Source organism: Carlito syrichta, unplaced genomic scaffold, assembly GCF_000164805.1.
Source record: "Carlito syrichta isolate Samal-C Ts95f unplaced genomic scaffold, Tarsius_syrichta-2.0.1 Scaffold315908, whole genome shotgun sequence".
Lineage (NCBI taxonomy): Eukaryota > Metazoa > Chordata > Mammalia > Primates > Tarsiidae > Carlito > Carlito syrichta.
This window is the reverse complement of record NW_007260004.1, coordinates 196,312-218,762: the sequence shown is the minus strand read 5'-3', so window position 1 is coordinate 218,762 and position 22,451 is coordinate 196,312. Positions and strand designations below refer to the sequence as shown.

The 22,451-nt window shown below is 38.1% G+C and overlaps 1 protein-coding gene across 1 annotated transcript; it reads left to right on the top strand.

The window, feature by feature from the left end:
- The first annotated feature begins 7,402 nt into the window (after positions 1–7,402).
- CLEC14A (C-type lectin domain containing 14A) lies at positions 7,403–9,644 on the top strand. Its single transcript, XM_008073499.2, has one exon. It carries the CDS (start codon positions 7,742–7,744, stop codon positions 9,200–9,202), a length of 1,461 nt encoding a protein of 486 aa, XP_008071690.1. The 5' UTR covers positions 7,403–7,741; the 3' UTR covers positions 9,203–9,644.
- Positions 9,645–22,451: the final 12,807 nt, after the last annotated feature.

The window sequence follows — 22,451 nt, the reverse complement described above, 5'->3', positions numbered from 1 at the left end:
AATATGGCTGGAACATAATGAACCACAGAGAATGTTAGAAGATTCATTCACACATTCATTGACTCATTTGTGACAAGTACTGCCTCTTTTATGGTACTTACATTGAGTGAAAAACAGACAAAAAGCAATCAAACAAATAAATGAATTTCAGAGATTAATAATTATTATGAAGAAAACAAAATAGGTTGATGTCATAGAAAGAGACTGGCAGATGGTTGATTGGTGGGTAATGGAGATTGGGTTGCCTAGAAGAATCTTGCCAAGGTACTAGCAATTGAACTGGACCCAAAGGACAAGAAGATAAAGCTGGCAGGAGCATAGGAGCCAAGGCTTTGTACTTCTCTCCATAAAAATCTTGAGCCTTATTTTAGGAGCAATGGAAAGTCATTAAAGGATTGACACAGAAAAAATACTTAATCAGACTAAGATTTTTGAAGATCATCCTGATGACTTTGTGAATAGTTAATTCCACGGGGCCCAAAATGATGGAGGTCGGCCACTGAAAAAACATATGATAACCAGGATGTTCAAAGTGGAGAATTATACTGTAGACCCAGAGAATTGAATACTCCTTACATATACTTTTGGCACAAACTCTGTTCCCTAAGCTTAATTAATCATTGAATCCTATCTTTTTGGCTACACTGATTGGGCCAAATGACTTAAGTTGGGTCAGTCACAATCGCCTCTTGGAATTTTCCCGATAGAGCGATAGGAGAAAATTCCTTCAGTAATGTTATAAGGCTGTGACATGAGAACTGCCAGTGGTCTTGTTGGGGCGGGGGGGCGAGAAAGCCAAACAGGAAGCAGGAGGGGATGCAGTCATGCAGAGAGAAGCAAAAAGCAGAGAGATTGAAACAAATCCTAGTGTGTTAGAGTCTTCTGGGGCTGTGGATTTGGCAGTGCTTCATTTGACTACAAGACTACTCAAGAACTTCCCCTAGTTATATTAATTATACATCCCGTTTCCATTTAACTAGTTTGAATTGGTTTCTATCTATTACAACAGAAAAAACCTGACCAGTATAGGAGGTGAGGCAGCTGGAGGTGAACGTCTTACAACAGAAGTGCCACTTGCTGAAATAATGAAGGCAAGATAGAAAGCTGGTTCAAAAGGGAAGAATCAAAGTTCTGTTTGGCAAGTGAGAATTTGAAAACCTTAGAGATACCCAAGTAGAATATTAAATAGATGATGGATTTATCATTTTAAGCTCAGTCAAGAAGAGTAGAGTGTGGATATGTGTTTGGATATCACTGACACAGGCATGATATCTGAACCTGCAGGCTGGCATGAGATGAGATGACCTGGGAGAGACTATCCAGCGGAAAGAGAAGAGGACCCAGGACTAGGACAGCTATGGACCTGACATCATTTTAAAGTGCCAAACTTGAACAAAGAAGAATATCTGCAGCCCACTCACTCCCCAAACACATGCAGCTGTAGTTTGTTCATTTCTTTGCTGAAATATGTTAACTAACTCTACAAGTTTTACCTCCACTGCTATCTGTAAAAGAAAAAAAAAAAAACCAAAACTAAAACAAACATTGAGTGAGGGTTGCGTACTTGTATGATCAACTTTAAAGTAATGAGACTTTTTTAAATTTTATTTTTATTTTTACTTTAAAGATGTGGGGTACAATTCAGTGTTAGGTATGTCAGTGGTCATCATACAGGTAAAGTTTGGGTACCCTTATTTATGTTACGTGCGCCCCTTCTTCCCTTGGCAGTGTCCTACTGCCAATCCCTTTCTTATTGTTTTATGATAAATGTTCAGGGTCCGCTTATGAGTGAGTATACGTGGTACTCAGATCTTTATTTCTGTGATAGATCACTGAGTACTAGAATGCTAAATCCATCCAAGCTGCTGTGAAGTTCATAATTTTTCTTTTCTTTATGGCTGCATAATATTCTATCGTGTATGTGTGTCACATTTTCTTTATACAGTACACTTTCAAAGGGCAGCACACTTGATTCCATGTTTTTACTATTGCGAATAGTGCTGCAATAAACATGTGTGAGCAAGTATCTTTTTTATAGAGTGATTTGAGTTTCCCCAGGTATATTCCGAAAGGGATTGCTGGATCATTTGGAAGGTCAATTTTCAGGACTTTTAGAAATCGCCACACTCTTCTGCAGAGGTTGTACTAGTTTACACTTCCACCAACAGTATAGAAGTGCTTCTTTTTCCCCACATCCTCTCCAGTATCTGTTGTTTTTTATTATTTATGATGGCCATCCTAACTGAAGTTAGGTGGTATCTCAGTGTGGTTTTAATTTGCATTTCTTTGATGATTAATGAGGCTGAGTATTTTTTCATGCATATGCTGGCTGCTCATATGTCCTCTTTTGGGAGGAATCTATTCATATCTTTTGCCCACTTTCTTATAGTATTGTTTGTTTTTCTTCTGGCACGTTTGAGTTCCTTGTATATCCTGGATGTTAAGCCATTGGATGTTAGATTTATGGTTAGCAAATATTTTTTTCCCATTCTATGGGCTGTCTCTCTGCTCTCTTGATCGTTTCTTTTGCTTTACAGAAGCCTTTCACTTTGATGAGGTCCCACTTGTCTATCTTATCTTTTATGGCATTAACTTTTGGAGAGTTGATCAAGAATTGATTGATTTTGAATTGATTAAGAATTGGTTGCCTACTCGGATGTACCTATGTTTCCTACATTTTCTTCTAGGATTCTTATGGTTTGAGGTTTTATGTTTAGGTCTTTGATCCATTTAGAGTTTATTGTGTATTGTGATAGGTGGGGGTCCTGTTTCAATATTCTGCATGTTATCAGTCAGTTTCCTAGCACCATTTACTGAATAGGTTCTCCTCTCCCCAGTGGTTGGTGGTGGTGGCTTTGTTGGTAAAGTAATGAGAATGATTTTTCAGTGTGCCTCATGAACTGGCTCTGGAGGAAATTCTGGGGAAAAAATTGAGTAATAGGATAAATATTGTTTATGCTTTAGAACTTGCTAGGCATTTGGATTATAACAAGTTTTTTGCATGCATAAGTCATTTCACCATTATTTCTTGATTACAAACTTGTCAATGAGAGAATGCACTAATTGTGTAATGACCACCAGAGAATAGTTTTTTATATTACCTCCAAGATACATAGAATTTGGACAGCACTGCATCTGTTGAGAGAACAGCTTGAATGAAAGAGCTGAAAGTTTAATGTTTTCTAGAGGTTCTTATATCTTATTATAACTTAATCATGTTGTTTACTAAGCCAGATGAGTACTTATCATTGAGATATACATTTGTGAAATGACTGATTGTATATACATGTATATAGATGTCTTAATTATAACACCATCTTAAAACATTCTATCTATTTGCATATGTATGAATTTGCTACACAATGAGCTGTGTTCTATTGGGTTAAGAGTCAAACCACACATCCTGAGACAAAAAATTTAAAATGTTCTCAGTTAAAAATATATTTGTAAAAGATCATGTTAGTAAGGTTCAGTCCAGTTCTAAGAGGATATAGATCTTCACAATTCTCAGTCTCTATAGATTAGCTCCTAAATGTCATGCTCCACTAATGGAATATTGTTTCCTTTTTTGTTTCCTCTAAAGTACTTTTATATATCTTAAGCAATTGCAGTAAAATGCTAAGACTCAGATGCTGTTTTCTCTCAACAATGATAAAATTAATTAGTGAGAATCAACAGCTTTATAAATTTATGAGATTACTTGGGACGTGATTAGTAAGAATTTATCTTCCTCCATCTTTGTTTCTGTTATTTTAAATTAATAATTAAATTGCAAATATTGGAGTAAATTTACCTTCCTTATATGTTCTCTCTAATTCCTTGAATGGCCTTGTATAAATGAATGAACAAATAAATATCATACACTATTCTTACCAATAATACATAGATTGAAAAGTCTTGAAACATAGGGAAATAGTATGTTTATTGTGATTTTTCAGATGAACAATTGACTTTAATTTTAAAATGCTTCATTTGCAAAAGAACATGGGATTAAAGAAAAATATATTTAAAATATTTTTGAAAATGTATCTAAAATTTTATTTTTATTTTACCTTTTGAAAGTTGGATGCTACTCAATTAGATTAATTACAATTCTTAGTTTTATCATTTGTCCAGATCTGGTCTCTTTTATTTATTTTGTTCATTGGTAATTTTTATTTCTAAAAGTGGAATAATCAGCCACAAAGTCATTATTCAAACAAAAGTTAGGACTCTATCAGCAGCCTGTATCAAGCTTCTGGTTCCCCCACTGATTCGTTCACCTCTTTCCTCTCACCAAAAGAGTCACTAGGAATTTTATGCTTATTGTGCCTTTTACTGTAACTATTTTGTTTTTAAAGTACACCAATATATTTCTGGTAGTTGTTTATTTTATTTTATTTTATTTTATTTTAAAAATAAAGTTAGGCTTCATATAATCTTTTGGAACTTCTGTCCCTTAACATTGTATTGGTAAGATTAATTCATATTGGTACATGCATCTATACTTTATTCATTTTACTGCTACATAATATTCATTGAGCGAATATACTATAGTTTTTAAAATTGTTTATTTTATTATAGATATGTGGGGTACAAGTTAGGATTAGCTACACAAGCAGGCTGCATGCGGGTGAAGTTTGAACCTCCAAGTGGCCCTCACTTACCCTGGTTTAGGACCAAGTACTCTTTGTGATGCTACACTCCACTTCTCCCCCCACTCCACCCTCCAATACTATACTTTTATCTACTGTTTCTAGGAATTTGGATTGATTTAGGTTTTTGTTAATATGAATAGTGCTGCTGCAAGTATTCTTTACATATCATCTGTTGTACATGTGCAGACATTTCGCTTAATTTCATACCTCATCATAAAAATGCTAGACTGTAGATTACGCAAATATTTAATTTTAGGAAAAAATGTCAAGTTTTTCCAAAGTAGTTGTTCTCATCTGTAACATGTAAAAGAACCAATGGGCCCACACTTGGTACTGTAAAATGTTTAAGTATTTGAAATTCAGCAGTGGTAAATGGTACCCTATTATGATCTTAATAAACATGTTACTTAAACATAAACCAAAATTATTCTACTTTCAAATTTTTTCAGATATACTGTAGATTTCAAAATATGTTAGTGGTGTGTAGATCAAGCAAAGTAATTAATTACAAAATTATATATATCTTCCTTTGAGTTATTTTTTTCTAATTCTTCTTTCACATCACCCCAGGCATGGTCAAGACCATGACAGATAATCATTATGGCCAGCATGCTCTTCTTTGCTATAATTCTACCTCCCTAGGTAGAATGCCAGAGAGTAAGATCAGGTATTCACTACTAGCTTTTCAGTCATTCATTCTTTCTTACTGCCGACACCTCATCTCATCCCAAATGGTTTTAAAGATATCTAAGAGATTATATAGATTGATTACTTAAGTCAGAAAAAGTTTTTATTAAAATATATTGTGTCACATGAACACATTTATAAACACACAGTCATAAGATTGCAAAGGCTTATAGAGCTGGTCCAAATGACTAAGTATTATTGAAACCCTTTCCATTCAATTTCTGGATTTTCATGTTCCTTTCTCATAAGATATTTAAGCTACCCGATTTAAATGCAAAGTCATGTTTAAGGTGATTCTCAGACATTTGAAAAGATGGACTAAGGAATTCAAGAGAGAAATCCTGATGTAAAACTCCACAGTTGACAAAAGCAAGATAAGAGTGATGATGATTCATGATGTTTACTATTGTTTGTTAAGATACATGGAATTTTCAGGAGGAAAAGAGTGAGAGTAACACTAAAACTGAGATAAAAGCAGATGTGATTCCCAAACCTTCTTTTCCACCCTTCATTAGCCTGAACAGTCCAGTTCAGGACAAGTGAGTTTAAAAATACGGTATGCTTATTCATGGGATGGCAACTTCATTCTCATTATAGATATTTAAAAGCATCATATATCTTCAAGAGGGCTAAATTGAAACTCTTTATGTATTTTGGATTACAACATACATGGGCACTGTGACCCAAGATAGATAGATGATATATTTCCTAAAATGATGTAGAATTGTCTAAGTTGCTAACAAGAAATCCTTTCATAGTGTAGTTGTTTTTTTTTTTTGAGTTGGAGTCTCACTCTGTCGCCCAGACTGGAGTGCAGTGGCCACTCCCGGCCACCGCAGCCTCGACCTGTGCTGGACTCCGGTTATCCTTCCACCTCAGCCTTCCGAGTAGCCGGTATAGTGTAGTTTTTAGACTCTCTGTCCTCTCCTCATCTCTAATTCCTTCCCACTTCAATTGAGTTGAACTGTTTATATGTAAACAAAACAGTCGTTGGAGCTCCGAAGGCACTGATTCATCCATCTTTCAAATTACAGGGTATTTTTTTTTAACAGTATACAAAACGCATTATTATTATTTTTTTTTAAATTTTTTATTTTTGAGTTGGAGTATCACTCTGTCGTCCAGACTGGAATGCAGTGGCCGCTCCTGGCCACCGCAGCCCCGACCTGCTGGGCTCCGGGGATCCTTCCGACTCAGCCTTCCAAGTAGCCGGAATTACAGGCATGCGCTACCACGCCTGGCTAAAAATGCATTATAATGGAATAAATATCTCAATTTCTTAAGGATGTTGAACTGTAATCTTTCTTAAAGGGGACTTTTACAACTTACTCTTATAGATATTAGCACTCAATCATAGAGAAAAGATATTAAAATAGTTCAAAGATAAAATCACATATAGGACAGTTCTCAAATATTAATGTATATATAATAATATATATATTTACATATAAGCTATAGGCCTGAAGAATTTATGAACCAGTATAGTGGTAAGGAAACCTAACAACCTAAAAATTAAAATCTATGGCCATTATTTTTCATTTAGTCCTAGAATTGTATTTTTTTCCTGAAAGAACCAATATGGCACATTTCAAAGACAAACAAATGAAGTGAAAAATAAATTTTTCAGGCAAATGCTGACTGAAGAATCAGAATGTTCCCATTTAAAATACCCGAAAGGACTCTAAATTATTTGCCTAGCAATTAGCAGGCCTGAATCTCTTGACAGAATCAAAGCCTCAGAAAGAGACAGACAGAGCTGCCTCTGGTGGCGAAGGGTGATGCTCAGATTTCTCACATGATTCCCCTCCCCACCCCACCCCAACCCCCCCACGCAGGGCAGGCCTTCCGAAGACTGGAGCCGTCTACAAATTATTCTGACGCCAACTCCACCGCTCCGGAGAGCGGGAAATTGGGAAGCACAATAGGCGGGCGTGGGCTTGAAATAATCATAAGCAAGTTCCTTTTCTCCAGTCCTTCCTGCCCATGTTCACCAAGTGTTCCGCGTCCTGAGGTCCTGAAGAATCTCCCTGAGCTGGGAAAACGATACACCGCATCTCGGGGGCGACTTTCCTCTCTTGCTCTAAGTAGGGTGTTTGACCCTCTAGTCGACTGCGTCTCCTGTGCCCCGGCGCCAGCTGCGTTCCTGACCCCAGAATAAAGCAGGGCTGCACTGGGCCTGGCAGAGTTCCGGATACATTTCCTGTCGCGGCCCAAGGGAAGCTGTTGGCCGCCAGGCCTCTGGTGGAGATCCTTGGCAGTTGAGGGATCTGGCAGGAGAGAGGGCGGAGGGGAGGGGATGGGGGACAGGGTGGGGGCAGCCATCCGGAGAGGGCGGCGACCGCGCTCCCGAGACAGCCCCGCGCCCTCGGGCGGGACAGAACCAAGTTGGGCGCAGCTTAGGGCGCCGGGCCTCCGCGATGAGGCCGGCGCTCGCCCTGTGCCTCCTTTGGCCGGCGCTCTGGCCCGGGCCGGGCGGGGGCGAGCACCCCACCGCCGACCGCGCCGGCTGCTCGGCCTCTGGGGCCTGCTACAGCCTGCACCACGCTACCATCAAGCGGCTGGCGGCCGAGGAGGCCTGCGTCCTGCGCGGCGGGGCGCTCAGCACCGTGCAGGGGGCCGCGGAGCTGCGCGCGGTCCTGGCGCTCCTGCGGGCAGGCCGGGGGCCCGGCTCCAAAGACCTTCTGTTCTGGGTGGCGCTGGAGCGCGGGCGTTCTCACTGCACCCTGGAGAACGAGCCGCTGCGGGGCTTCTCCTGGCTGTCTTCCGACGCCGCCGGGGCTGAAAGCCACACCCTGCCGTGGGTGGAGGAGCCCCAACGCTCCTGCACCGCGCGGAGATGCGCGGGACTCCAGGCCACCGGGGGCGTAGAGCCCGTAGGCTGGAAGGAGATGCGGTGCCACCTGCGCGCCAATGGCTACCTGTGCAAGTACCAGTATGAGGTCTTGTGCTCCGCGCCGCGCCCTGGGGCCGCTTCTGACTTGAGCTACCGCGCGCCCTTCCAGCTGCACAGCGCCGCTCTGGACTTCAGTCCCCCCGGGACCAAGGTGAGTGCGCTCTGCCGGGGACAGCTGCCGGTCTCCGCTACCTGCATCGCGGACGAGATCGGCGCGCGCTGGGGCGAGCTCCCTTCAGGCGCCGTGCTCTGTCCCTGCCCCGGGAGGTACCTCCGCGCTGGCAGATGCGCAGAACTCCCTGACTGCCTAGACGACTTGGGAGGCTTTGCCTGCGAATGTGCTCTTGGCTTCGAGTTGGGGAAGGACGGGCGCTCTTGTGTGACCAGTGGAGAAAGGCAGCCAGCCGTTACGGTGCCCACCAGGAGCCCGCCGACCACTGCAGCCAGCCCGGTGCAGAAGAGAACGCAGTCACCCAGGGACCACGAGAAACCAGGAGAGATACCCCATGTCCCTGAACAAGGCGATTCAGTAACACCTATTCCTGAGATTCCTCAGTGGGGAGCACAGAGCACGATATCTACCCTTCAAATGTCCCCTCAAGCCAAGTCGAAGACCACCATAACGCCATCAGGAAGCGCGAGTCCCAAGTTTGATGCCACAGCTTCCTCTGCCACTCCCCAGGCTTTCGACTCTTCCTCCACTGTGGTTTTCATACTTGTGAGCATCGCAGTAGTAGTGTTGGTGATCTTGACCATGACAGTGTTGGGGCTTTTCAAACTCTGCTTTCACAAGGGCCCTTCCTCCAGGCCAACGAAGGGTCCTCTGGCCCCGCCGGGCACCCAGAATGATGCTGAAGCCGCTGCTTTGCGCTCCAATTCTACACATTGCACAGACAACGGGGTGAAGGCCGAGGACGGTGGTCTTCGGGGCAGAGCAGAGGGTGCCTTGCTGGCGGGGTCCTCCCTTGGGTCTGGCGATATATAGAGAAACAGCGGGCACAGGCACTCTTTACAAACAGAGTTTTTCACTTTAGATGAAAGGGGAACCAAGAGGAATTTATGTGCAGGCCTGGATTCCTGCAGAATCCTCCCTCTCCCACATTCCTCTAAATTTCCTCTATTGCGCAGAGGAGCTAAATCTGAACAACACACTCCTTCCCTGAAGGTGGAAGAAGTGAAAGCACCTTAGGATGGTGGTACTGGGAGGGAGGGTCGTGCTGGGAAGAGGTATTTTCTCATGTTTATTCTGGAGAATCTGGAGAACTTATTGCCTTTTTCATGACGTTGGAAACACATGGAAAACAATACAATTTATTTTTATACATTTCTACCAAAATGGAAAGGAAATATGCTGTCTACATTGTTCAGGCTGGGAGTATATTTGTTTCAAATTCCCAGGAAAAATAAAAATAAAGCATTGTTGATAACCCTGACTCAAACATCACTGGCTTCATCCGGGAGTAATTGCTTAGGAAGAACAGCTGTGGGGCGTGCTGGGGGGAGCAATGAAAGTGCATACTGCTTTCAGACTGGCGGGGAAAGTCCTTAAGTCCTTCTAATGAGGAACAGATCTTTAAGAACAAGTAACTTTTTCTTGGTTCTTTTATCCATTGCTTTCAAAGTCACTGCTACTTGTGTGCTTTGCTATAAATCCAAAGTGCGTTATTGCCAGGGGTTGCTGGCTCTAGAGCAAATTATAGCTGACCGTCACTTTAAGTGTTTACTGTGTGTCCTTGCCCAAGGAAACAAATGATTTGTGTTTTCTCCTTTCAGTGTCTGTGCTCTTCAGTATAATCACCTCCCCAACCAAATAGCCCTCTCCTAAACATCAGGATGCTGAGCCTCACTTCCAATCATGGCGATGCTAATTCTCAATTAAAATGTTAACGCTAACTATTGATTTGTAACCTTCTTGAGGCATCAAAGTAAAAGTTAGCTGGGTTTCCTCCAAAGTTCTTGTGCATTTTTTTTAATCTGTGGAAAAACTTGAATACCAAACCATTTCCTTTTCCTCTCAATAAGAAAGTGTGCAGTAACAAAACATGCTTATCTTGGAATGATTACAGTTTTACAGAAGTTTACATGGGTAAAGGCATGGTCAGCAGCTTTCCATAAAAATTAATAGTATAAGAAATAGATGATAAATAAAGAGTCTGTCACCTTGTCATGACTTGGGATATTAGAAAGTAATCTAAGTGGAGCATTCCTCTGAAAAATAATTAAGACATAATGAAAATCACTATCTAGTGGAATCAAGGTGCCAGGAAAATATCCCACTTTTATTAGTATGCTGAGACTTTAAAACTTAGTGGGTGGGGGTTGGTGCAGGGAGAGAGAGAGAGAGAGAGAGAGAGAGAGAGAGAGAGAGAGAGAAACATGCGTAATAACGGGGAATAATGAAAACAGGAAGATACTGTATTTTCACAGAGCCATTTTGATGTTCTTGAGTGTACAATATATACAATGGAGAGTAGACTTAAAATTAGTAATTCATCAATAATAAAATAATCTTTTAAAAATTAAAAGAGCTCAATCCATAAATCTATTTTCTAAATATAAATATATGTAAGGAATAAAATAAATAATGTGCTTCATATATGTTGCTAAATAGTTATATTTAAATATAACTATATATACTAAATATGTCTAAATAGTTATATTTAAATAAAATCACAAATAAATTAGAAATAACAAACATTTGAAGGAATGCTATCATTTTGCAATTGAAACTAAAAATCAGGTAAGTAAAATAAGTAAGTAGGTAAAATGAGGCTTACCTCACGTTCCCCAACTTGTCAGAGTGTTCCTCAGTTCACCTCAGTTTTGGTGGTTTATCTTTCTCTTCACTGCATGACCTCTCAATAGAGGTAAATATCTGAGTAGAAATTATGTTGCTATCTTTTATAACTTTAAAAATAACTTCAACTATGACTGAACTGAGCTGTTATTTATATATATGTGTTTTTGTGTTTGTGTGTATATATGAACAGTCATACATTGCTAAACAATGAGAAACATGCTACGCGATTTCATCATTTTGAAAACATCATAGAGTGTACTTACACACATCTAGATGGTATAGTCTAGGCTGTACACCTAGGCTATATGGTATATAACATATCATTTCTAGGTTACACACCTGTATATAGCATGTTACTATACTGAATACTTAGGCAATTGTAACACAATGGTGATTGTGCACCGAAATATGTCTAAACATAGAAAAAATACAGTAAAATATGATATAAAATATTAAAAATGATACATCTATATAGGGCACTTACCATGGATGGAGTTTATAGGGCTGGAAGTTGCACTTAGTGAGTCAATGAGTAGTGAATGATTGTGAAGGCCTAGAATATTACTGTACATTATTGTAGACTTGATAAATGCTGTACACTTAGACTACACTAAACTTATAAAAATGTTTCCTCAATGACAAATAAATCTTAGCTTACTGTAACATTTTTACTTTAAAAACTTTTGAATTTTTTTCGAACTTTTTTATTCTTTTGCAATAACAATTAGCCTAAAGCACGAATATATTACACCACTAGGAAAAACTATTTTCTTTTTTATGTCCTTTATTCTATAAGTTTTTTTTCATTTTTAAAATGCATTTTTTTTTTTACTTATTAAACTTTGTTACAAACTAAGACACAAACACACACATTAGCCCAGGCCTACACAAAGTCAGGATCATCAATATTACTGTCTTATACTTATATATCTTGTTTCATTGAAAGGCCTTCAGGAGCAATAATTCGCATAGAGCTGTCATTTTCTATGATAACAATGCCTTCTTCTGAAATATTTCTTGAAGGGCTTACCAGAGCATATTTTACAGGTAACTGTTTTTATTAAATAAGTAGAACACTGTAAAGTAACAATAAAAGGTATAGTATGGTGAATACATAAACAAGTAACATAGTCATCTATTATCATTTTCAAGTATTATGTACTTTACACAATTGTATATGCTTTACTTTTTTTTTTTTTTTGAGTTGGAGTCTCACTCCCTCACCCAGGCTGGAGTGCAGTGGCATGCTCACAGCCATTGCAGCCTCAACCTCGACCTGCTGAACTTGTGAGCTCAGGCAATCTTCTCACCTTGGCCTTCCAAAGTGTTGGGAGCTACCATGCCCAGCCATATGCTCTACTTTTATAGGACAGGAAGCACAGTAGGACTGTTTACACCAGCATCACATAGACATATGAGTAATGCATTGCACTATGAAATCAAGACAGCTATGGCATCACTAGGTCACAGGAATATTTTAGCTCCATTATAATCTTATGGGATCACTGTCATAATATATTATCCATTACTGACCGAAATGTCTTTATACAATACAGAATTATATCTTTGTGTGTGTATACATATGTAGGCACACACATTATCTTATAATAGGGTGTTCTTTGTTCACTGTTAAAATACATTAGAATGTATGTCAACTTATTATGCAACATGCCACAGGCGACATTACAGATCTTGGGCTCCAAATATCCTACGTGAAGAATAAATAGATGTCAACTCAATTACTCTGCTATTGTCCCCTGTTATTTTCCCTTTTAAGGAGATCAGGAAAGAATTACAGAAAACCATTTATTTTCATCTTTGATTTCCTGACAGATAGCAATTGCTATATCAAGCTAATACCTAGCTGCACAGAAATTCCTTTGATTCCTTTGGCTAATGTTTTGATTTTTTTTTGGTGTGGCAATAGGTCTCACTCTGTTGCCCAGGCTTGTCTCAAACTCCTGGACTCAAGCAGTTCTCCTGCCTTGAACTCTCAAAGTGCTGGGATTGCAGGTATGAACTACTCTACCAGGCCCCCAATTTAACTGTCAATAGCTCCTCCTTTCTCCCTCAGCAGTGTACTGGTATGAATAATGTATCTCATGAGTTGCCACAGTCAAAGATACCTCTCTTCCCCCTGGCTGGTCTGGGATCTCATGTATCTCATGAGTCTTTCTTAAAACTGTGCTTCCATAGTAGAATCAGGCCAGCCAAGTACTATCTCTTAAGAGTTCATTTGAAGTTAGGGTCAGTGTTCTTCCTCTATATTACCTCTCTACTCTCACTTTATTATTTCCTCAAACTCTCTGAGGATTATTCCTTAAAACCTTCCACCCCAGCCAGGCTTGCTGGCTCAGCCTGTAATCCCAGAACTTTGGGAGGCCAAGGCGAGTGTACTGCCGGAGCCCGCGTGTTCAAGACCATCCCAGGCAACTTGGTGAAACCTTGTCTCTACAATTAAAAAAAAAAAAAAAAAATTAGCCCAGCATGGTAGCGCGCCCCTGTAGTTTCAGCTACTTGGAAAGCTGAGGCAGAAGGATCGCCGGAGTACAGCAGGCTAACACTGGGGTGGCCGTGGGTGTGCTCCTGCGCTCCAGCCTGGGTGACAGAGTGAGGTTCCAACTCTAAAACAAACAAATACACAAATAAAAAAAACTTTCTGCCTCACACGCATCTCATAACTGTCTATTCATTCATTTCCTTTTGATGAAGATTTGGATCCTAATTTACAGTCTTGTTCTTCATCCTAAATCCTGCCATCATCTTACGCAATCTCAAGTACTCATGCATGACTCTTCAAATGCTTGTGCATTTCAGTTCCCTGACTTCTTCATTTTCAATGACCTCTACTTTATTTTAGCTGTACACGCCAACAGCAACACAAATTTAGATGATTTTGAAACTGCTCCACATCTGAAATCACACATTCAGACATTCATATGTGTGTGCATGTGTGTCAAAAGACCTGCACTTTAATACATATTGCCACTGATTAGAAATAAACCATTCTTGCTTAAGCTTTAATATTCTTTCTTGCAATAATAAGCTCTGCAATGAAGAGTAGCTTATCACTGTATAATTCTTTTTCTTTTCTTTCATTTTTGGAAACAATTCTATATCTACAGAAGTTGCAAATTTGGTAAAGATAACTTTTTTTCTGAGTCATTTAATATTAAATTGCCAAACCAATACCTCATCACTTTTGATACTACACTAATGACTTCTAAGTTATCTTTGTTGGCATACAAATGTTCATACCATTCTCATACAATTTTTTTTATGTTAACAGTAATATTCTTTATTTACATATAAGATTTTAGTAATTTGAGTATTTCCTTTTTCAAGAGAAAAGAGGGAGATTTGGTATCAGTCTGTGTAACCCAAGGTATGTTAATTTTGTTGATTATTTTAAAAAGACCAAAATTTGGGATCATTAATTTTTCCTATCATATTTATATTCTCTATTTTATTTCTCATCTAATCTTTTTTTTTCTTATCCTTGCTTTGGGTTTACTTTGTCTTTATTAATCTAATCTGCTAGGATGGAAAGTGAGGTTATTGAGATTTTTTAAAAATATAGGCATTTACAATATTAATTTTCCCCCAAGCACACTGGTTTAGTGGCATCCAATAAGTTTGGGCATGTTGTGCTTTCATTTTCATTTATCTCGGAATATTTGCTAGTTTGCTGTTTTGATTTTTGACACATTGGTAATTTGAATGATGCTACTTAATTTCCACATATTTACAAACTTCTGTAAATTTATTTTTATTTTTGTGTTTTATTTTTAATATAATTTTATTGTGGTTAGAAACATACTTTGTATAGATTCAATATGTTTAAATGTATTGAGTCTTATTTTACCCTCAAGCCTGATATATAAAAAAATATTCCATGATGCTGAAAAGATTGTATATTCTGCCGTTGGTGAGTAGAGTGTTTTACAAAAGACTGTTAAAGCTAGGTTGTTTACAGTGTCTTTCAAGTCCTTTATTTCATTTTTATCTTTTCCTTAGCTTTTTTAGTAACTATTCAAGTGGGCTATTGAAGTTTATTACTGTTAAAATTGTTTATTTCTCTTCAATTCTGCCAGGTTTTGTTTCATGCATCTTGGGGCTCTGTTGTTAGGTACATATATGTTTATAATTATTATATTTCCAGACAGATGAGCCCTTTTATCACTATAAAATGCCCCCCTTTAGCTTAAGTGATAGGATTTTGGTTTTTAACGTTTATTTTGTTGGATATTAATATTGCAACTCCAACTGCCTTCTGAGTTTTTTTTTTTAAACTTATTTATTTATTATAAAGATGTGGGGGTACAATTCAGGGTTAGCTATACAAACATTGATCATGCAGGTACCCTTGTTGATGAGTTATGCCCCTCCTTCCCCTAGCAGTTTCCCTCAACTGCCAGTCCCACCTCCACCCCTGACAGTTTTCACTACTGCCAATCGCTTTCTTATAGTATTATAATTGCTCAAGTTCACCTTATGAGTGAGAACATATAGAACTCAGTTCTTTATTTCTGTGATAAATCACTGAGGATGATAGACTCTAAATCCATCCAATTTGCTGCAAAGTTCATATCTTTGTCCTTCTTTATGGTTGCATAATATTCCATTGTGTATATGTACCACTTTTTTTTTTTTATCCAGTCCAGTTTCGATGGGCAACACGGTTGGTTCCATGTTTTTGCTATTGTGAATAGAGCTGCAACAAACATACGTGTGCAGGTATCTTTTTTGTAGAATTATTTAAATTCCTCCAGGTATATTCCCAATAGGGGAATTGCTGGGTCATATGGAAGGTCAACTTCTAGTTCTTTCAGAAATCCACAGACTGTTTTCCAGAGAGGTTGTACAAATTTGTTTTTGTTTATTTGCTTGCTTACTTGGTATCACTTTTTACAACCTTTAGCTTTCAACCACTTGAACCTTTGAATCTAAATTTTGTCTCTTGTAAGTAGCACATATTTGGACCATTTTTAAAATTCATATTTCAATCTCTGCCTTCTTATTGAAGTTTTTCATAAATTTTTCGTTAATATAAACACAAATAAGACAGGATTTATATCTACTCTTTTCTTTTTGCTTTCCATTTCTTATGTCTTTTTGTTCTCTTATTTCTTTATAACTGTCTTCTTTTGCATTAAGTAAATATTTTATAGAGTGCCATTTTAATTCTCTTGTTGCCTCTGTTCCTTTTATAAAGGTATTTTCCAAGTAGTTGCCTTGGGGACTACAATTAACATCTTAACTTAAAAACCTCCTGGTTAGAATTAATATTAACTTAATGGTAATAGTGTACAAAATTTTGATAAAGCATAGCTACATGCTTTTCCCCCTCCTTTGTACTATCATTGTTTATTGAATTATTGAATTGTATCTTCATATCATTTAAGCCCATAATCACACTATATAATTATTGCTGTCTGAAGCTATCTTCCCCCCTCACCGGAAAGTGAGAAAGCAAGATTTATTGAAAACACAGAAAAGCTCCCACAGAGGGAGGGGACCCGGGGGGGTTGCTCTGCAGTTATCTTTTAAACCAGGTAGGAGAAGAGCTCTAAGATAAACATCAATATATATTGGCTTTTTAAATTACCTTTACCAGTGCTCTAATTCTTTATGTGGTTTTGTTACAAGTCAGTGTTCTTTCATATCATCATGAAGGATTTCCTTTACTATTTCCTGTAGAGTATACCTGCTGGTGCCAAATTCTCTTGCTTTGTTTATCTGAGAGTCCTAAATTTCTTCTTCATTTTTGAAGGATAGTTTTGCTAGATATAGAATGTTTTGTTAATTATCTTTTCCTTTTAATACTTATATCATCTCACTACCTTCTGAGTATCATAGTTACTGACAGAAATCAGCTGCTCATTTTATTGAGGATCCCTTTCATGTGCTGTTTCTCCTCTGCTGTTTAAAATTCTTTTCTGTTATTGTTTTTCTATTTTTTGTATCATTCATAAATTTTTGTTCAAAATTGGATGTTTTAAATAATATAATGTGGCAGTTCTGTAAATCTGTTCCCTGAAAGCCACACCACAATTGGCTGTTGTTCTGCTGTTTGTTCAGTTACTATCCTTGATTGTTTCTAAAAAGTCTGTTCCCTAGCATGTGTGGCTAACTTCTAAACCTGCTCAGTTAGCTGAGTAGTCAGACAATGAACAAACAGAATTTTTAAAATTGATAAAATCAATAAGTCTCTCATCCTTTGTGGAGGGACTCTGTGTGTATGTTGGAGTAGTCCTTCAGTGCTTAGTTTACAATTCTGCCTTGGACTTCACTTCTTCCTCTTGCAGGACCTCTCTGTCATTCAGAGGTAAGAAATCAGAACCTCCTCAGACCTTTCCTGGGCAGTACACAGCCTTACATAGCATATTCTTTCCTAGATTCCTGGTAATATGTTGAAACTTTGCAAAGTCCCTTATAGACAGTTCTTTCTCCAAACCTTCCTTTTCCGTTTTATCCAGCCTTTTGTTCACCACAGTTGGCATCACCACTTATATTGGTTTCCTACGGCTGCTATAACAAATTACTACACACTGTTATTTTAATTCTGCCTAAAACAACAGAAAATTAAACCCTCACAGTTCTAAGGGCTTAAGGTCTTGGCAGTGTCACATTCCCTCTGGAGTTCCTGAAAAAGAATCATTGTTTCTTCCCCACATCTCATGGCTGTCAGCAATCTTTGATGTTTCTTGGCTTGCAGCTTCATTACTCAAATCTCTACCTCTCTAGTCACATAGCCTTCTTACATCTCTGTGTATGTGTTTTCTGTGCCTCTTCCTCTCTTCTTGTAAGGACACTAGTAGATGATTTAGAGCCTACTCTAGCCCAGTGATCTTATTTTAATTTGATTACATCTCCAAAGCTCTATATTCAAATCAGGTCACATTCACAGGTACCAGGGGCTAGAATTTAAATATATGTTTTGGGGGCACAATTCAACCTACAGCAAGTATTCGATGGCAAATTCTCCTTAGATTGTGCTTCTTGAATTCACACGTCATATCTCAAGTTATGATCCTGTGTTTTTTGCTTCCTTAGGGCAGTTGTCATGTTAATTAATTGTCACTTAATATTTTGAACAAACACTCCTTCCTACTGAGTGAACTTCAAACCATATCAAATAACAATCTCTGTGAATGGAACTTTACCACAAAGCTTAGAGACAGGTCAAATAGTAATCATTCTCTGAACAGGGCTCTTAAAGCTCCAGACCTGTCCTGCCCTTTCTAGTTAGGATGATGTTTATCATCTACTACGTTTGCAGTGCTGCTGTTTTTAAACACTTCTTCACAGCTGGGCAATGAATGATGGAACAGGTTAAGTTAAAATACCATATATAAATCTTAATTTTCTTACCAAGTTTTAGCTTTAAAAAATACTTTCTAGATTATTGCAAATTTTGGTTAAATTTAAGAGTTTTGAAAAACATGATTCTGATAAATTTTTCCAGGTTCCTCATTGCGTTTATAAAGGAGAGATTTTTTCAGAGAAATTCATTCAGCTGCTATGCGGAAGTACCACCTATATGTTTCTTTCACATGTCTTTTTTTTTTCATACTTGAATCTTTTTTTAAATTATTTTAAAGATGTGGGTTACAATTCAGGGTTAGGTATACAAACGATGATTATGCAGGCACCCTTGTTGATGAGGTGTGTCCTTCCTCCCCTAGTAGTTTCTCTCAACTGCCAATCCCACCCCCATCCTCTGGTAGTTTCCCACTACTGCCAATCTCTTCCTTATAGTATGATCATTGCTCATGGTCCTCTTATGAGTGAGAACATCTTTGTTTCTGTGATAGATTACTGAGTATGGTCAACTCTAAATGCATCCAAGTTGCTGTGAAGTCCATATGTTTGTCTTTCTTTATGGCTACATAATATTCCATTGTGTATATGTAGCACATTTTTTTTATTCAGTCTATCTTCAGTGGGCAGCATGGTTGGTTCCATGTTTTTGCTATTGTGAATAGAGCTGCAACAAACATACATGTGCAGGTATCTTTTTTGTAGAATGATCTGAGTTCCTCTAGCAATAATCCCAATAGAGGGAATATTGCTGGGTCATATGGAAGATCTATTTCTAGTTCTTTCAAAAATTCCCACACTGTCTTCAAAAGAGGTTGCACTCATTTGCATTCCTACCAGCACTGTAGAAGCTTTCCTTTTACTTCACGTCCTCGCCAGCATTTATTGTTATTTGTTTTATTAATGATGGCCATTCTTACTGGGGTTAGGTGGTATCTCCATGTGGTTTTGATTTGCATTTCTCTGATGATTAGTGAGACTTAGCACTTTTTCATGTTTCTGTTGACTACCCGTATATCTTCTTTTCAGAACTGTCTATTCATGTCTTTTGCCCAATTTTTTTTAAGATATAGGGTACAAGTCAGGATTAGATATACAAACATTGATTATGTGGGTACCCTTGTTGATGAGGTGTATTTTGCCCACTTTTCAATGGGGCTGGTTTTTTTTCTTTCAGCACTTTGACTTCCTTGTAGATCTTAGATGTTAGGCCCTTGACAAGATATACAGTTGCAAATATTTTTTTTCCCATTCTGTGGGCTGTTTCCCTGATCTCTTGATGATTTCTTTTGCTTTGCAGAAGCTCATCAGTTTGATGAAGTCCCATTTATTTGTCTTATTTCTTATGGTATGGGCACTTAGGGTTCCGATCAGGAATTGGTTGCCAGTTCCAATTTCCATAAGGGTGTCTCCTGTGTTTTCTAAGATTCTTATAGTTTGAGGTTTCACGTTTAGGTCTTTGATGCATTTTTGTGTATGGTGAGAGGTAGGGGTCCTGTTTCAATCTTCTGATGTGATCAGCCAGTTTTCCCAACACCATTTACTGAATAGGTTTTCCTCTCTCCAGTGGTTGTTGTTGGACGGTTTGTCAAAGAGAGTTGGTTGAAAAATTAAGCCTTTGCTTCTGGAATCTCTATCCTGTTCCATTGGTCTATGTGCCTGTTCTTGTACCAATACCAGGCTGTTTTGATTAATGTAAGCTTATAGTAAAGTTTGAAGTCTGGAAATGTGATGCCTCCTGCTTTGCTTCTTTTGCTAAAGATTGTTTTGGCTATTCGTGGTTGTTTATGTTTCCATATGAATTTCTGTATTGTCATTTCCAGGTCTGAGAAAAATAATGTTGGTAATTTAATGGGTATTGCATTGAATCTGTAGATTGCTTTTGGTAGGATAGACATTTTAGCAATGTTGATTTTTCTTATTCATGAGCACGGAATATTTTTCCATTTGTTTATGTCTTCTTGGATTTCTTTGAGCTGTATTTTGTAGTTCTCATCATAAAGGTCTTTCACTTCTCTGGTTAGGAAGATGCTGAGGTATTTCATTTATTTCTGTGTCTATTGTGAATGGAAATGTGCCTTTAATTTGGATCTCTGCCTGCTTATTGTTGGTGTAAAGGAATGCAACTGTCTTTTGCACATTTATTTTGTGCCCTGAGACTTTCCCAAAGTCCTTTATCAGTGCAAGCAGATTTTTGACAGATTCTCTTGGATTTTCAAGGTGTAGGATCATATCATCAGCAAAGAGGGATAACTTGACTTCCTCTTTTCCTATTTGGATACCCCCAATTTCTTTTTCTTGTCTAAATGCCCAAGCTAGGACTTCCAACACACTGTTGAACAAGAGGGATGAGAGGTGGCAGCCTTGTCTTGCTCCAGTTTTCAGGGGAAATGTTCCCAGTTTCTGTCCATTTAGCAGTATGTTATCTGTGGGTTTATTGTGGATAGCACTTACAATTTTGAGGTATGTTCCTTTTATACCTACGTGTTTGAGGGTTTTTATCAAGAAGCGATGCTGAATTTTATCAAAAGCATTTTCTGCACCAAATGAGATAATCATGTGGTTCTTGTGTTTAAATCTGTTGTATTGAATTATATTTATGGTCTTGAGAATGTTAAATCAGCCCTGCATCCTGGGGATGAAGCCTACTTGATCATGGTGGATGATTTTTGAGATGTGTTTTTATATCTGATTTGTTAGAATCTGGTTGAGGATTTTTGCATCTATGTTTATAAGGGATATTGGCCTGTAGTTCTCTTTGTTTGTTGGATCTTTACCCAGCCTTTCAGATGTCTTTTTAGTCTTCTTTAGTCTGGAAGAGTTCCTGAGTCTTTCCTTGATATCCATGACATCAGCTGTTTTGAAGATTATAGGCCATTCTTTTAAAGAATGCTCTAAATTAGACCTTATTTCTTTATTCAGGTTAGGCGCATTGAGTTGGCATATTATAGAAGTGATGCTTTGCTTCCCTTGCTTTTGCTTTCTAGCAGTTGGTATGTGATTTCAATTTTTAATATTACTTGTAATGTTAACTTTGATAAAGTGGTGTCTGCCAGACTTCTCAATTGAGAATAATTTCTTTGAAATTAATACGTATTTTGTAGGGGGTAATTTGAGACTGTGTAAATATACAGTTCCTTATGAAACTTTCAATATTTGTATTTCTTTATCACCATGGGTTTCTATTTATTTCAATACATTACAATCATAATTTATTTTGTTATTCTAATTATCTCATATTTGGGCAGTGTAATCCCTTTAAGTTGCCTCTTGTGTCCTTCTAACAAGTCCCCAACATTCTTTAGGCAGTTATCTGTTTGCTGGCACAAAAAAGATAACCCAGGCTCATTGTTTTTATTTTCCTTGCTTAAGTCCAAGAAGCTCTGGTTATTGTGTATATATATATGTATACACACAATAAAAAAAATATTTTTTTTTTGAGAAAACAGGGTTTATTGAGAGGAGAGAAAAGCTCCCACAGTTGGAGGGAACCCGAAGCTCTGGTTAATTTTAGAGGAAAATGGTAATCAGAAAACATGTTCTGAACACTAGACACATTCATTACTCAAGTTATTGTTGTCCCCGGGTATGTTCTCAATGAAGAGAGTTAGGGAATGTATGTGTATGTTTGTGTGTTTGCATATGTGTGCATATGTGTGAGTAAATCTATAATATATACACATGTGCACATGCATGTTTATATCTACATATCCCCACATCTATAATACCTATGTATGCATTCATTTACACTTAAAACCATGACTTACACTAATATCTCTAATTCCATTTCAGTCTCCTCTGAACACCATTTCAACACCATTTCAGTCTCCTTTGTTCTTGGTCACCATGGTTCCCCTTTCTACCAGCGGAGACATTGACCTTGTTTCACTCCACTTACTGGCTTTTTGTCTATGTAGTTTAAAAAGGAGAAAAAAGGGGGAAATTAAGAAATGTTAAATTCTTATTACCAGATATCCTTGCTACATTTTTTTTTTTTCTGAGTTGAAGTCTCACTCTATCACCCAGACTGGAGTGCAGTGGCCGCTCCCGGCCACCACAGCCTCGACCTGCTGGGCCCCGGCGATCTTTCCACTTCAGCCTTCCAAGTAGC